This window comes from Ambystoma mexicanum, chromosome 13 (genome assembly GCF_040938575.1).
Source record: "Ambystoma mexicanum isolate Mex_15411 chromosome 13, UKY_AmexF1_1, whole genome shotgun sequence".
NCBI classification, from domain to species: Eukaryota; Metazoa; Chordata; class Amphibia; order Caudata; family Ambystomatidae; genus Ambystoma; species Ambystoma mexicanum.
This window is the reverse complement of record NC_090938.1, coordinates 629,666,187-629,681,554: the sequence shown is the minus strand read 5'-3', so window position 1 is coordinate 629,681,554 and position 15,368 is coordinate 629,666,187. Positions and strand designations below refer to the sequence as shown.

At 44.5% G+C, this 15,368-nt stretch overlaps 1 protein-coding gene across 1 annotated transcript in view; it reads right to left on the bottom strand.

The window, feature by feature from the left end:
• CCR7 (C-C motif chemokine receptor 7) overlaps positions 1–14,676 on the bottom strand; it is a 91,424-nt gene extending 76,748 nt beyond the window's left edge. The window contains exon 1 of the mRNA XM_069634560.1: positions 14,517–14,676. Coding sequence (XP_069490661.1) covers positions 14,517–14,532 — 16 coding nt within the window. The 5' untranslated portion in view covers positions 14,533–14,676. The remainder of the gene's footprint in view (positions 1–14,516) is intronic.
• Positions 14,677–15,368: the final 692 nt, after the last annotated feature.

The following is a 15,368-nucleotide window of genomic DNA, read 5'->3' as shown; positions in this document are numbered from 1 at the left end:
GCTGGTATGAATGGTGTCTAAAGCTGTGTGCTTTCACTCCTTTGTGTGCAGCAGGGAAAGGCACCTGTATGGAGTTAATGTATGCAAAGGATTCTTACTTTAAAAGGGAAATCCTTTTATCAGTAAGGAAATATGTGTTCTCATGATAGTGTCTTTCTCTAAAAAGGTGCTTACATACAAACGCGGGCAAAGTGATGCCCACCACCTTAGTCTGCCTATTTTACTCTCTACTCATGAACCAGTGTTCATAGCTGGTGTCGAGCTTGTGTAATATCCATGGATACAGCAGCAGGCATGTAGCCAAGTATGTCCTTGTGCGACATGCACAGGTGTCCCATAAGAAGGCGGGGGTGCACCAGTGGAGACATACTGCTGAGTAACAAGACCACGTTTCACAGTTGTTGATATTTTCAAACAATGAACATTGTAAGATATAAACTTCGCATTTAAGTAAAACTAAATTGTTTTTGCACTATTATGACTTGTATTTTTATATTATGCTTAATTCAGGTAATGAAAAGACGTCGTATTGAGATATCTCACACCTACAATGACAGTTGTACAAATCTCACAAATCTCTAATTATAGATGTGCATAGCTGCATTCTTTAATTCAGATTAAAATATAGTCCTAATATCCACATTTCTTCGATCAATCTAAAATGATCATCCCCAGTGACACATCAAGGCATTACGCGACTAATCGACAATAACGACGCGGTCCGGTCGGAGCTCTACTGAAATATTTACTAAAACCAGTAGTAGAAGGGGCTGTAGATTTGATGAAAGTCAGAGATCTAGTTAACAATCTCATGGCAGAGGAATCCAGTGCTCTAACAACCAACTGTTCCTTATGTCCCTTTATGCGAAATAGAAATGGCAAATGGTTTCTTCTATATTAGCCTAATATACACAACTGCTCCCACTTCCGCCTTTCCATGTTGTCATAAAACGAGCAAGAGGTGCGATAGATAACGAGATTAAATTTTACCTACTGCACGTTATGAGTAAAACCATTGATAGCATTTGAATGTGGATACGACCCCACAAGATCTCTATGCAACAAGAATTCTTAGGTGGGAGGGCAGGCCATAGATTTCGGGTTCATGTCTTGAAAGAATGTCTCTGTGCAGAGATCTTTAACATTGAGAATAGCCTCATCAGTCACACTCATTTCTCCAAATAGCAAATAAGGAAAATGCAGGTTTTTCAAAGTTGCTTTGATACTGTAATGCCATTTCAAGTTGGCTTCACAATTTGCTCATCAATTTTCCTTGAGTAAATTTGACTCAATTAATTTATTTTAATTGTTTTTTTACCGTACCTGAATTCGGTTTCTAAGAGCAGATCCAGGATTCAAACCTCTGTTGCTCTGCGTGGTCTTGCCCTTGTGCTATCCTCAGATCACAATGGCACCACAGCATCTTCATTGAGCAAAAGCTGTCCAGGTGTGTTCAGTGTGAGCTAGCACAGTGCTGCTTTCATATTTGCTTCATACCTTATGGGACCCAGACTTACCTCCAAATGAAGGGGTATTGTAGCAGTACTTTGCAGGAGAGACAACGGCTATTCTAAAAAGCCCTTTTCATCACTCTAAAAAGCTTTGGAGCAAATGTGGCCCCAAAATTCGGCACAATATGAGGCAGCAGATCTAGATGTGGGTTTACATATGTTAATAGCCGGGAGGGTTGCTCACCCCTCAAATCATTAGGCAAATGAGGGATTAGCCCCAGCACGACTCACTTTTCCAAATTTGGGGCAATCAGGTCGAATTTTTGGGAAATCTGATTCCCAGGTTATGAAGCTGCTTTACTCATTGGATGATGTTTTCAGCAAACATCAGGGGTACCCCTAATAAATCTGGAACGGTCATTGCATCCGTTCTTGTGGCATAATTAGCAAATCTCACTCAGCGCCTGACTCACCTAACACTTTCAGCAGTTTCTTGATATCTGTGGGAATTTTAGACATGATTGCGGCGTCATTCCCTATTCTAGGAGCCTCCGCGCCGTGATTGGAGGATATCCTATTTGCCTGCTCATTTATGTATGATAGAAACAGAAAGGGGGTGGCCGGGGCGGGCAAGGTACAGCCTTGGCAGACTCCCGACTCAACAGGAGACAGGGCAGTATTTTCCCCACCAAATCCCCTTCTGACCTCATGCTATTACCATATAACTCCACAATTGATCTTAGAAGAGAATCGGGGCTGCACATGGCATCTAGTGCCCTCCACAGCATAACTCTCTCTACACGGTCTAATGCCGTTTTAAAACATTTAAACTCTCTCCGTTGTGTAACACAATTTTGTAAAACCATAGATAAAGGAAATGCCTGGTCTCCCGCGACTACCCCTTTCTAGAAACCGGTCTAAAACGGATAGACGCCCTAAGATTCTAATCCTGGTGAGAGCTTTGACCTCAGTGCAGGGTTTAGTGACATATGGGGCAATTGCATTCACCAACATAACAAAAGATTATTCAACCTCAATCCTATCCCTTCCCTCAGTGCTGTCCAAAGAAAAGGTTTCAGTAATCGGTATCACAGAACTATGCAGGGTGTTTAACTGCTAGGAGCTATTTAGATCCTGGTTAGGGTCTGGTAAGCAGTTCATCAGAGTATATCAGGGGCTGTGTGTGGCACCCAAGTTACCTGGTGCCACACTAATGTGCCTGTCTGGTAGGAAGAGAAGCTCCTGCTTTGCAGTAAATCCAGACAACGAAACACAATGTCCAGCTCCTGGTCCACACATTTCAATTTCCACACCTGGCATATATTTATGGAAAGCAAACCTCCAAATTGAAAGTTACCTCTTTTACTAGAACAAGGCAGTACAATATCCCTGGATTTGGCAATGATCCAAGCTGTATTATTAATCCTGATGTCCAATTTCAAATGCATGGTTACAGGACGGTTATCCCTTTCAGTAAACACAGCCTCATTCATAATATATTTATTCATTCATAATGTAACGCCATCCAGTGGTCTCAAGAAAAAGCTAATCTGCATGTAGCTTCCCTCCTACAGATAAGAACTCCCGGACTGTGTCCCTTTAATCTACTATTGCATCATCTCAGTCTTAATCCACCAATAACTTGCGCCAATCTGAGGGTGAAGCTATGCAGGAAAAAACAGCGGAAATGCAGCAGTAATTCTGTTATCGCTGTATTCCCGCTGCATCCCCGCCAAAAGCTGGAGGTGATTACAACTCACTACCACCAATTTCCAATGGAATTACCGCAGTGGAATTGCCGCCGGCGGTAGTTCAGCCAAAATCACCATGGAGTCCCATGGACTACAAAAATGGGAATTCACACCGCTATACCGCCACTTCTAATCCCATTGTAAACCCACGGGACCAAGTGCTGGTAAGTGTAATCGATTTTGATAGTAGTTCAGCGGAATACCACAGAACTATGCCAAACTCGTGATGAAGCCCTTAGTCTCTTCAATATTCAGATTGCTAGCTATACATCAGGCCTATAACTGGGTACTTAAATCACCAAAAGGTATCATACATTCTCTACTACCTCTACTGCTCAGAATACCTTCCCTACCTACCTACTCCTAGTAGGCCCTCAAGTTGTTCCAATAATCTAGAGTTATGGCAGTCAACACACAGTCTACGATAGGTGATTAATAGGAACATGTTTTAATGTTATTCATCTATTACCCTACTCAAAGGCAATGATTTTATCAGCCTGGAATGTTTGGAAGGCTGACTTGCCTATCTTGTGATTTAAAGCTATGACCTCTGTTTTACCAAAAGATCTCCACAGCGAGTGCATGAATCCCTCTTTTATCTCAACAGCAATACATGCATGTGTTCATTATAAAAGCACAAACCACACAAACCCAAACCCAGCTCATCTACAATCTTACCAAGGCAGGGATGGCATTAGGGCCTTTCAACCTTTTCAAATGAAAGGGGCCTCAAGTTTCAGGGGGCCCCCAACAACTGCCGCCATGCTGCCAGTGAGCAGTCATGTAACATTGGCAATATACTAATATCTATATTTTCGTTTTGGGACTTAAAATGTGTGCTTTTCAGCGTTCGCATTATAATCTGCGTTTTGTCTTCCCATGGGATAGACAGTAGTGTTATCACCTCATTGCCTTCTAACACTGGTTCCTCCACATCAGCCACTTGCCAACAAAGAAGGGTTTAGAGCTTGTGAGTGGGCATTTAGTCAGGGATGTCAATTCACCAAAATGCCCAGGGTAACGGAAGTGACATCACACGACCCTTGACCTCTGGTGACATCACAGGAAGTGATGTCATTTGACCCCCATCCCGAAGTGACATCACGGAAAGCGAAGGCAACACTACCTTTCACCCTTTGACAAAACAGAAGGTGGCATCACATAGCATTGTTCCTAAGTACACTTTGAAAAATATGGTTACGATATCACTATAATGTGATATACATTTCATACAAGAATGGATTTCCATATGTATCGTTAATATCAGCCTGTGCAGGCCCATATTACAAAGTTACTGTGAATGCAAGCAGACGTCCAAAGGCCAAATGATAATGATGTGTTAATATATAGCACTTACGCTTAACCGCTTTATATAGAACAATAATACATACAATATCACCCAACCTGTGTTGAAACTCATTTTTTGACCTCAGAAGGATGAAAGGCTGAGTTGGCCTTACCGGGATTCGAACCTGCAACCTACAGAACACATATCGCAGCACCAAGCGCTCAACCCACAGAGCTATTTTACCGACTATAGCTTTCTACCGGCTATAGTAAAATGAGCAATTACATGTCTGAAAGTTCTCCAAGTCAGAAAGAAAATTCCATTATGTAGTGGATACCATTAAACTGGTAACTGAGATTTAAGAGGAAGGCCAGTTCATCTGCAGGTCTGGTGCAAGGTGTTGGCCACATGTCAAGCCTGCGTGTATCTACTTTTCAGGCTTCAGAGGTTGGCAAAAATACATACCATTGGGAGGGTTCATAACTATGTATTAAAGAATTTAGAGTAGCGCAGGGAAACCAGCAGACTCACATGGCATCCCATACTCCGGGCACTCGTTACTCATACATGCAAACATCCTGAACAGCATACCAGGGAGATAGGAAAGATAAACACCTTATAACCAAGCTTTAATTGTGGCACAATGAAATCAATGGCCACTTTATGTGCTATGGTCAAACATTTCTACAACGTACACAAGCTTTTAGCTACAAGGATTTTGTCAAGTGACCGAGGATAACGAGATGGAATGTCTTGTGATGATCGTAACAGAGACAACGGCCGAAAAAAAGCATGCTATAACTGAAACTTGGGAAAAGCAAAATACATAGGGCCTCATTCCGCAGTTGGCAATAAGGGGTTAACGTTGCCGGTAAAGTTGCCGGAGCCGTCAACCCCTTACCGCCCCATTAAGAGTCTGCTCGCGGGACCCGCAAAGGGTGCCTGGTAAATCCGCTAGCAGACCAGGGTGCTAACAACGGGCCCGTTATTAACGGGCCCGTTGTTAGCACCCTCCCCATTCCCATGTAGCCCTATGGGGGCTCAAACGGGAATGGGGATGGACCGGGTCCGGGTTCCCTGAATGGGGAAATACCTTATCTTTGTTGCCATTGTAATGTATTCACCCCACGGGTGCCACAGACAGTTTTTGCAATAAACAGGGGGCCCCCAACCATCATGAATGGAGGATAGCACAGGGGCAACGCACTGGTCTTGGAAGCAAGACCACGCTGAGGAACAGAGGTTCGAATCCCGGATTCACGCTTAGAAACCGAACAAGGTATGGTATTAGGCACATTATAAAAAAAACAATGAAATAAATAAAATAGATAAATGTTGAAGTGGGCCCCCACACGTCTTCAGCCGGGCCTGTGCCAGTGCATAGAGAGCAGGACCCTTCCCTTCTTTACACATCAGCACCTCTGCTGTCACATCTTGCCTCGCTCTAACTATACTTCTTCCCTTTCTCTTGCACAACCTAGTGCTAAAAGGCTACCCAAATGGCAGAAGTCCAGCTGTATGGGACCTGGTATGTTGACATTATACAGTATTTCCATTATTGCAAAATTCTTATATATATTCTACCACATTATGATTGCTTTTTGGTGCTTTAATGGACAGGTGTTTCTGTAGTAAAGGCGGGGGATCAAAAGATGGTAAATATATATTAAACTAGTGTACAGGCCTGTGTACACGGGCCAAAGTGCAGGTTTTCATTGACACAGTAGGACCAATATATATCTTAAGCCAATAACTCCCTCCAGCGGTGACAACCTTCGAAGCTATGCAAATTGGACCACTGTAAAACCTAAGGCAACAGCTCCGGTGACAACAGGCAAAGCGAAGACAGCGTCGGACAAACATACAGGCAGCCCCGATTCTTGGCCCGGGCAGAGTGGGCGACAGCCCGGGGCGCAGGAGGTCCAGGGGGCGCAGTAAGAGGCCCACCCAGAAAGCTGACTCTGTTCTTACCGGACAAAAGGTTAAGCAGCCTGCTGTGCAGGTGGGTGCTCCTCTGAGATGTTCGGCTGGCTGCTCTATGCCGACTCAACTCTGCATCAAAGTTCTTTTAATTTTCTAACAAGACATCCACTGCCTAGCGTGCATACCAGATGGCAACTCAATGTTCCTTGGCACCTTGATTAGGAAAGTAGAGTTCATTGTGTGTCACCATGCAGAAAGTAGTCCATGGCACATCAATGCAGTGATGTGTGTGCAGCAATGATTTTTGCGCTGCACAAGCCACCACCCTGTTGCTTAATGGCATCTATGTGGCGCTCCTGTGTGTAACAGAACATATGCCTGTTTTTGTCTGCTGTGTCCAATGTCCATACAATAGCATGCTGGAAAATTTTGTGTATGTGGCTCTGACGAGCATGCCATACTGTCCCCCCACTTAAATGCATAAAACAATCATAGAAGTTGGTTCAAATTGTACATCCACTAGGCCAAATGGCCATTCTACACTGCCACACCATGCGTTTCACTAGCTGCAGGCCAGCACTAATAGGACATGCTAATACCAGCTCTGTTAGATAAAGCATGGGCCTGCTCTTCTTTGCAGAAATAACCCCTGAGGCCTGCACAATGGTGAGGAGGCAGTGGCCTAGGAACTGTGGACCCTTTACCATGCATTAGCAGCCGGTTTTGTTTAAAACGCTTCATCAGCTTATTACTGGTCAGGCTAAAGTTTGTAAGAGGTACATACCTTTCTGTGTAGCCTTTCTGTGAATTGTTTATTGGGTCTCTCTTCCTCTGTTTGGTTTGTAGATATAATTCCCAAAAGATGTTCCAAAAACATAAGTTGTCCAAATGAGTAAGTACGGTTTATGGTTACAAACATTTTAATGTTAGGGTGAGTGTTGTGAACAGTGATGGGAGCACCAAGCCATGCCCTTGTTATGAATTAGAGATTCACACATACAATCCTTTTATCACAGACTTTTTAATCCAATATAAAGATCTCTGATCACTGTTATATTCCTGAAATCCTCTGTAATTTAACGCAAAGCATACAGGAACCCCCACTGGTGCTATTTGTCCCCTTTCCCACTCTCATAGAGTTATTTTGCAAGAGTACAATAAGGGCTCGATTCATGGAATTTATTGCACGGTTCAAAGTGACTTTGCAGCACTGAAAAGTGACATTGGTTTGGTTTGGTTTATTATTTGTAATGCGCGAGCATACCCTAAGGTAACAGGGCGCAGCCTTTACATGAATATGCGAAGCTTAGTTACAACAATCATAAGATATACATAAACACAATAAAAATAAAACACAGGGTAATGTACATATATACAGGTAAGCACAGTTGTTACAGAGTGTGCAGCAGGTATGAGTGGGGCAAGTTAAACACCAGCGTGAGTTTGATGCTTACTTTTCAACCATGAGACTACCTTCAATCGGAAGCTTTGATAAGGTAGGTCCCTTCTGAGAGTAGGCGGTAGTGAGTTCCACAATTTAGCTGCTTGCACTGGGAAGCTGTTTCCCCCTATTGTAGAACGCTTAAAGTTAGGGATAGAGAGGCAATCCTTGTAAGCTGTTCTTATCGGTCTCTCAGAGGACTGTCTATGGAATCTGTCAGATAGATAGATAGGGGCGGCGTTGTTAAGGGATTTATGAGTGAGGGATGCCGTTTTTAGGGTGATTTTATCTTTGATAGAGAGCCAGTTGTTCTGTTGGCTGTGTCCAGTGATGTGCTCTCTTCTAGAAATGGCCAAGGCCGCTCTAAGAGCATTATTCTGAAGAGTTTGTAGTTTGCTAGTGGTGGCTTTCGAGGATCCCAGATAGAGGGCATTGCAGTAGTCCAGGCGGGACAGAATGAGGGCTCTAGCGATGGTCAGGCAACTAGCGTCTGACAGGAAGGGTTTGGCAGTGCGGATCAATTTGCACGTATATGCCGTGGAGGAGGCTAAGGAGTTTACCTGTTTTTTTGAGAGTGAAGTTAGAGTCCAGGTAAAAGCCCAGTGTTTTAACTACTTGTCCCACTTTGATGCTGTTCCCATCGATCAGGAAGGAACTATAGGCAGGGCTTAGTTTCTTTAGAGTAGTGGAGGTGCCTAAAATAATGAGTTCAGTTTTATCATCATTCAGGCATAGCCCGTGTGTGGCCATCCATGCGTGGATGATGATGTATACTCTATTAACCAAGGCCAAATCCTTTTCATAATCTCCAGAAAGCGCAAGGAGGATCTGAGTATCATCTGCATAGTTAGTGTAGGTGATACCGAGATGATCCAAATCATTGAAAAGGGGCTTGGTAAAAATATTGTACAATGTGGGGGAGACACAGGAGCCCTGTGGCACGCCACACGTGATGGGTATAGGGTCTGATGCCGCTGTAGGTGAGAAGACCCTCATGGTTCTGTCATTGAGACAAGATCTGATCCAGGTGATAGCCTTGGCCGAGAAGCGGGCTGAGTTGTCGAGGTGTGTGCACAGGACGGAGTGATGGACCAAATCGAAAGCTGCAGAGAGGTCAAGGAGGAGCAGTAGGGCTGCTTGGCTATTGTCTCTGAGCTTGTCAACTTGTGCTTTCAGGTCGATGAGAGCAGTTTCAGTCCCGTGTTGGGGCCGGAAGCCTGATTGTCTCGCTCCTAGGAGGTGGTGTTCTTCCAGGTGCCTCTGTATTTGTATATAGGCGACCTTATCCAAGATTTTTAGAAGGAAGGGTACGGTTGTTATGGGTCTGTAATTAGTAGGCGTGGCCGGGTGAAGTGTAGGTTTTTTAGTAGGGGGAGTACCCAGGATTGTTTTAGATTTGAGGGGATGGAGCCAGTGAAGAAGGAGGCATTAATTCATTTTGTAATGAAAGGGGAGAGGTCACGGGCGGCATCTTTAATGAGCTGTGCCGGGCACAGGTCTCCCTGGCAATTTGAGGGTTTCACTGACAAGATGATTTTTTCCACTTCTAATGTAGTCACTTTAGAGAAGTTGAAGTGAGGGGTTTTGTTTGGAGTGGGTTTCTCAGGTGGATTAGATGGGGGGGATCATTTAAAGTAGCTTTTTTACGAGTGATTTTGTTTTGGAGGGTAGCAATCTTGTTGGCTAATGCGTTTTGGATTTCAGAACACCAGTTTTTATCTTTGGTGCAGGTATCTAATGGGGCTACGGGGGCTTACACTTCTTTCAAGATGGAGAATAATTCCTTCGTGTTAGATTTTGCTTTGGATATCCGGGAGTCAAAAGAAGTACGTTTAGAAAGGTAGATTTCTTTTTTGTAGAGGGTGGTTAGTTTAGAGAGTTTAAGTTTATTGGCTACTGAGGGGACTTCTTTCCAAGTGGCCTCACAGTTTCTTTTTTGCAACCTTAAATTTTTAAGGAGAGGTGTGAACCAATTGTTTAGGTGCGATTTAGGCTTGCTAGATCTAAGTTTGAGGGGGGCAATATGATCCAGCGAAGTGGCCATCATTTTATTATAATCTTCGACCAGAGTCTCTGGGTCCAAATACTCAGGAAGTGAGTTGAAGGTGGGGAGTATGTTAGGGATAAGTCTCTCTGCGGTAATATTTCTCTTCTTTCTTGTGAGTGTAGGGGGGGCCTGGTAGTGTGGGGGTAAGGGTCGAGTAGTTGAAAGCATAAACGATACCAAATGGTGGTCGGTCCAGGCTAGAGGTGAGATATTGGTGATATTTGCTAGACAGTTGTGGTCGGCTATCCAATCAAGTATTCGGCCTTTGTCATGTGTAGGTTCCATACTTCTTTGTGTAAAACCTAAATCAGAGAGGGTATTGACAATCGTACTGGCGCATGAGTCTACAGGGTCATTATAGCCCAGGTTGAAGTCCCCAAGGGTAAGTACTTGGGTGGAACTTTTGAGGTTGTTAGTTAGGATAGTGTTGATGTCCTCGTCAAAAGTGCCTAAAGGACCTGGCGGGCGATAGATCAGGTGGATGTTAAGAGTTTGAGTATTAGTAAGGGGGACTTTAACTGAAAGTATTTTGCAGGAGGGGACATTAATTGTTGCTGCTAGTCTCATAATAAGATTGCATTTGTGGATAATGGCGACCCCTCCTCCCCTGGAGTTGGGTCGATCTTGTCTCAAGATGGAATAATTATCTGGGATAGCCAGCATGAGCATCGGACCTGCTGCTGGCTGTAGCCATGTCTCAGTGATGGCAAGGAAGTCAAGGTCTTCTTTGAGGATCAAATAAGAGATTTCTGTTGCATGTGCTACTAGCGATCTGGCGTTGATCAGGGCTCCCTTGATTTGGGGGCTTGTCAGAATTTTAGTAGGAGTGGTGTGGCAGCGGTCCTGAGATATGTCGCAAGGAGGGTCCAAGTTAGTGGGGTTGGGTGGGTGAGTTTGGTTGAGGTTCCGAGGGGAGTTAGATTTTCTTGTGGGTGGTCTCGGTTGGAGTAGTATAGTTTTGTGTTTTAGTTGGGTAGGCAGTGAGCGGGCAAGGGGCTCATATATTTTAGCTAGTCTAGCTCTGAGTCCAAGATTCCTTTCAGAGGTAGAATGGGGAGGCATGTGGGTATCGCTGGCAGTAGGTCGTTTAAGGCTAGATGTGCGTTGCTAGGTAGTTGCATGTTGAGCATAGTCAGATGCAGTGTAGCTAGTGGGAGTATCAGTCTCAGTATAACTAAGATATTTATAAGGTACAGGACACTGGCGAGCACACTTGTGAGCAATGGAGGCATGCTGATTGATAAGGCAGGATGATGTAGGCCTGACACTGCTACAGGACTAGTGATGAAGCTAAAGCAGGGTAGATTTCAGGCAGTCTATGTGTTATTATGCAGATATAGTCAGCAGGGTCTCACACAGTCTGAATGCAGTATTTTAAGTAAAGCTAGAGATTTTTCGGGCAGTCTAAGACCAGCTTAGCAGGTGAGGCTAGAATCAACACAATCAGAGCTAGATGCAATATTTCACATGAGGCGCTCTAGGGAGGGCATATTTCCAGGCAGGCTAATTGCAACTTTTACAGGTGAGGCTAAAATCAACACATTCTGGCATAAGCTAGATGCATGTAGATAAGAAAAGTAAAGGTGCATTCGCAACATAGTAAGTTGCCGGTTGGGAACGTTCGTTATAGCTAACTTTACTGACGAATCACCTCGGTGCAGTTATGAGCTACTGCAGTGTATTTTAATGGGGGATAGTCATTACCGTGGCATCCACATTCGTTCGTAGTGTAGGCTGAAGCTTACGAGCAGTGGTGGCAATGGGAGGAGGGGCAGAGTGGCGGGCCCACGGCCCTTACACAGTGGTCGAAGTGTAAGAAAAGAAGTAGTGGAACTATGTTCCCTGCTAGCCTGTCCCGGGTCCTCGCAAACCCCATTGCCCTGCCCCCTCCCACACACAATACAAACCCCCAAACACATTTTCCTGCTGTTTAAGGGAATGCTCAGTGCTCTGCACTAAAAGTGCAAGTTTCTACTGCTTCCTACACTGTTATTTTAAAACGAAACCGTTCCGGAATGGTTTATTTTTAAAATAAAAGTATAGGAGCTGTAAAACTGAATTTAAAAAAAGTAGAGGAGCACCGCTCGAGACCGCTCCCGCTCACTTCGACCACTGCCCTTACGGCCACGACAGGCCAAGACAGGGGTAGTCCTTTGGATTCAGTCTTTGGGCGTAGGACCAAGGAGGAAGTAGAGGCAAACCTCCATTTGGCATGGAGCAGCAGCGGCTGCAATAGTTGCTTAGCAACCAAAATAAACACACACGGCGGCGGCCACTTTAAGGCAGGCCTCGTGTCGGCTCCGGTTAATACGGAGATAAAAACATATGTATGCTTAATGCAGCAGGCAGATGGCACCGTGAACGCTGATCAGAGCGTGCAGCACAATAACAGATAAGTAGCTGAAGGCGGCTACCTGAGGATATTCGTCGTGGTGTACGGCATTCGTAGGGAGGCTGGTAGGAGGGGCTCCTGCCCTTTCTCGACGTCGCGGGGTAATGTGCAGGCCAAGACAGGGGTAGTCCTTTGGATTCAGTCCTTGGGATGAGGTCCGGCTGTTGCATTGCTGACACAAACCCTGATTCATGGAACTGTGCAAATTGTATGTTTGCAGTGCCAAGTCAGTGCAAAGTCATTTTTGCAGTAGAAAATGAACTCTGCACTGACTTTGCACTGCAAAAATACACTTTGCACAGTTCCATGAATCAGAGTTTTTGTCTGCAGTGGAAAATCACTTTTCAGCAGTTCAAATTCACTTTGAACTGTGCAACAAATTCCATGAATCAGGCCATAAGAGTGTACCAGATTGTCCACCTTGGAATGATAACCTTCCATCAGAAGATCAATCATATGGTTAGTCTAGTATTGCCCCTTGCGAAATACAAGTGAGGTGGTACAAAGAGAACACCTGCAACAGAGGGCAGTGGTCAGTGGACCCTCAGACCCCAGCAGGCCGGTCACACAGCAGTGTGCCAGTACCGACAGTTTGAAACTGCATTCAGGAAGGCTTTCCCTAAGAGCAGGTGACAGAAAAACCATTTACTTGGACAGCAACAGCTGTGTTTTCACATTAGAATTCTTCTGTAAAGTACTTGCATTACAATGTATTGAAACCAGCTTAATTTATATAGCAATTATTTATTCATTTTGAGGCGTTTTGTTGCACGACACAGAGGTGTAGTTTGAGAGTGACTTGTGCCAGTCGGGGGGAGGGAGTCATTCTGGTGTTTTGCCCTGGGCACCAAGCTGGCTAGGAACTGCCCTGAATCTAGGGACAAACATACATATGGCCTTTTATTAAATTGTTAGATATCTAGGCAAGTGTTGGGGGCATAGAGCCCAAGGATGTCATTTAGGGGTCGCCAGAGGTCGCAACTGCAACCTCTGAGGTCTCCCTTGCGACCTCTGTGGTCTCCCTTGCGACCTCTAAAAAATAAGAAAAAAAGAAAATAAAAAGATATATTTTTTTGTTTTCTTTTTGTAATGCAAGCTCCTGGGCTGTGGCCAGCACCATGTGGCTCTTTACTTCTGGAGTTGCTGGCTTTCTTGTCCGGGCCCCTTAAAAAAAGAAGAACAATAAGAACAGGAGTGCCACGAGTCTAACACTTTCAGCACTGACCCTAAATAAGAAAGAATAGGAATACCAAATAATGTGTCTTTCTGGAATTCTATACAATAATTGCTAGACTCATTGAATGTTTATTTCAGGCACACTTCAGGGGGTGAGTCACTGATTTAGTCTGTTCTTAAATGCCTCATCTCAGCCTTTCATCCTTCTGAGGTCGATAAATGAGTACCAACACAGGTTGGGTGATGTTGGGTGTATATTTTTTCTATATAAGGCGTTTAAGCGTCAGTGCTATATAATAACACATCATTATCATTTGGTCATGGACGTCTGCTTGCATTCACAGTAATTTGGTGAATGGGCCTATACACACTGATATTAACGATATATATGACCATCCATTCTTGTATGAAATGTACATCACATTATAGTGATATCGTAACCATATTTTTCGTAGTGTCAATGCTATGTGATGCCAATTCCTGTTTTGTCAACGGGTGAAAGGTCGTGTTCTATCGCTTCCCGCCATATCACTTCGGAGTGGGGTCAAATGGCATCACTTCCCGTGATGTCATCAGGGGTCAAGTGTCATGTGATGTCACTTCCCCTACCCCTGGCATTTTGGTGAAATGACGTCCCTGGTAGAGACACTCACCAGACCATCCAGTAGATAGGGATTTCGTGCTCGCAACAAAAAAGCGCATAATGATTTTTAAATGTGCCACAAAACTTTGAAATACTGCTAAAAAGGCACACAATATTTTATTTTACCCATCTGCCACTTATAATTCATTTGACCTACAAACCTGTGACAATTTCTGATAATTATTGCCAACAGCACAAGCAGTGCAAAGTTCCTCACACCCAGCCCATGCAGGAACCCAGTTTCTGAAGACTGTTTCAATCAGGAGTCGTTAGAAATGGAATTGTGTACGTTTCGTAACCCACTAAAGCCTTTTACGTAGGCACAAATGTCGCAACATTTTGATAATTGTCCGTCAAATATTTCCTTTTTCTTGCCACAAAAGTAGAAAATATATTCGACTCACCATTGCCCTGTTCCATGGCTTTTCAGCGAGTGTATTCAGCCCAGGCAGCCCCTGTCCGCTCTGGTGCCGTTGCCAGTGTGACGACGAGTGACTGTGAGAAGTTCCCCCTTTTCTCAGCTCTGCCTTTCTGAGATCAGGGGTAACTGCACGTGTATGTAGTACTCATCTCTCGTGCCAAATAAAGTCTCCTGACCCGCCCCAGCTTCCCCGCCATGCCCTCCGTCGTCAAGAGGAGGGGGTGGGGAAAGACAGTGAGGGGGGCTTAGAAACTCAGGTGCTTCCTGTGCAGTCAGAGGCCGCGAGGCACGTGTGAGGGGCGGAGGGGAGGGAGAGCGGGCTGACCTCTCATCGGAGGGGACGCGAGACAGCTGAAGTAACTTACATGAACCCTTCTCCCAGAACTTCACATTGCACCTCGGCATCCACCATACGGTGTTATAAGTGTGTCTGTGTGTTTATAGAGAGGTGTTTATAGAGAGGCACAGCTCACCCTACTGATGAGGTTCAACCAGACTGAATCAAGTGTCTGGGGTTGCTGTTGGTACTCTTGTTCAGAGGAGAATTGGCTAGCATTTCGGTGCTTGTAACCAGGACTCATGTCTGGCAGAGATTCTCCCATGATCCCCCCCCTTTGTTATTTGTGTGTTTGTAGTGACAAGCTTTCAGCACTGGCAGTGGGTGATTTTTTTTAAGTGTAGGGATGTGTGGGTTCTACCCCTCACTCCCGCGAGAATTCTTTTTAAATAATGAGTTAAAATGGTGCATTTTACAGCACATGTTTTGGAAAACGGTTAAACAGGCAGTTTGCAATTGATTTTGTAGGGTAACTCATGAAAAAAATCATGAAAAAAA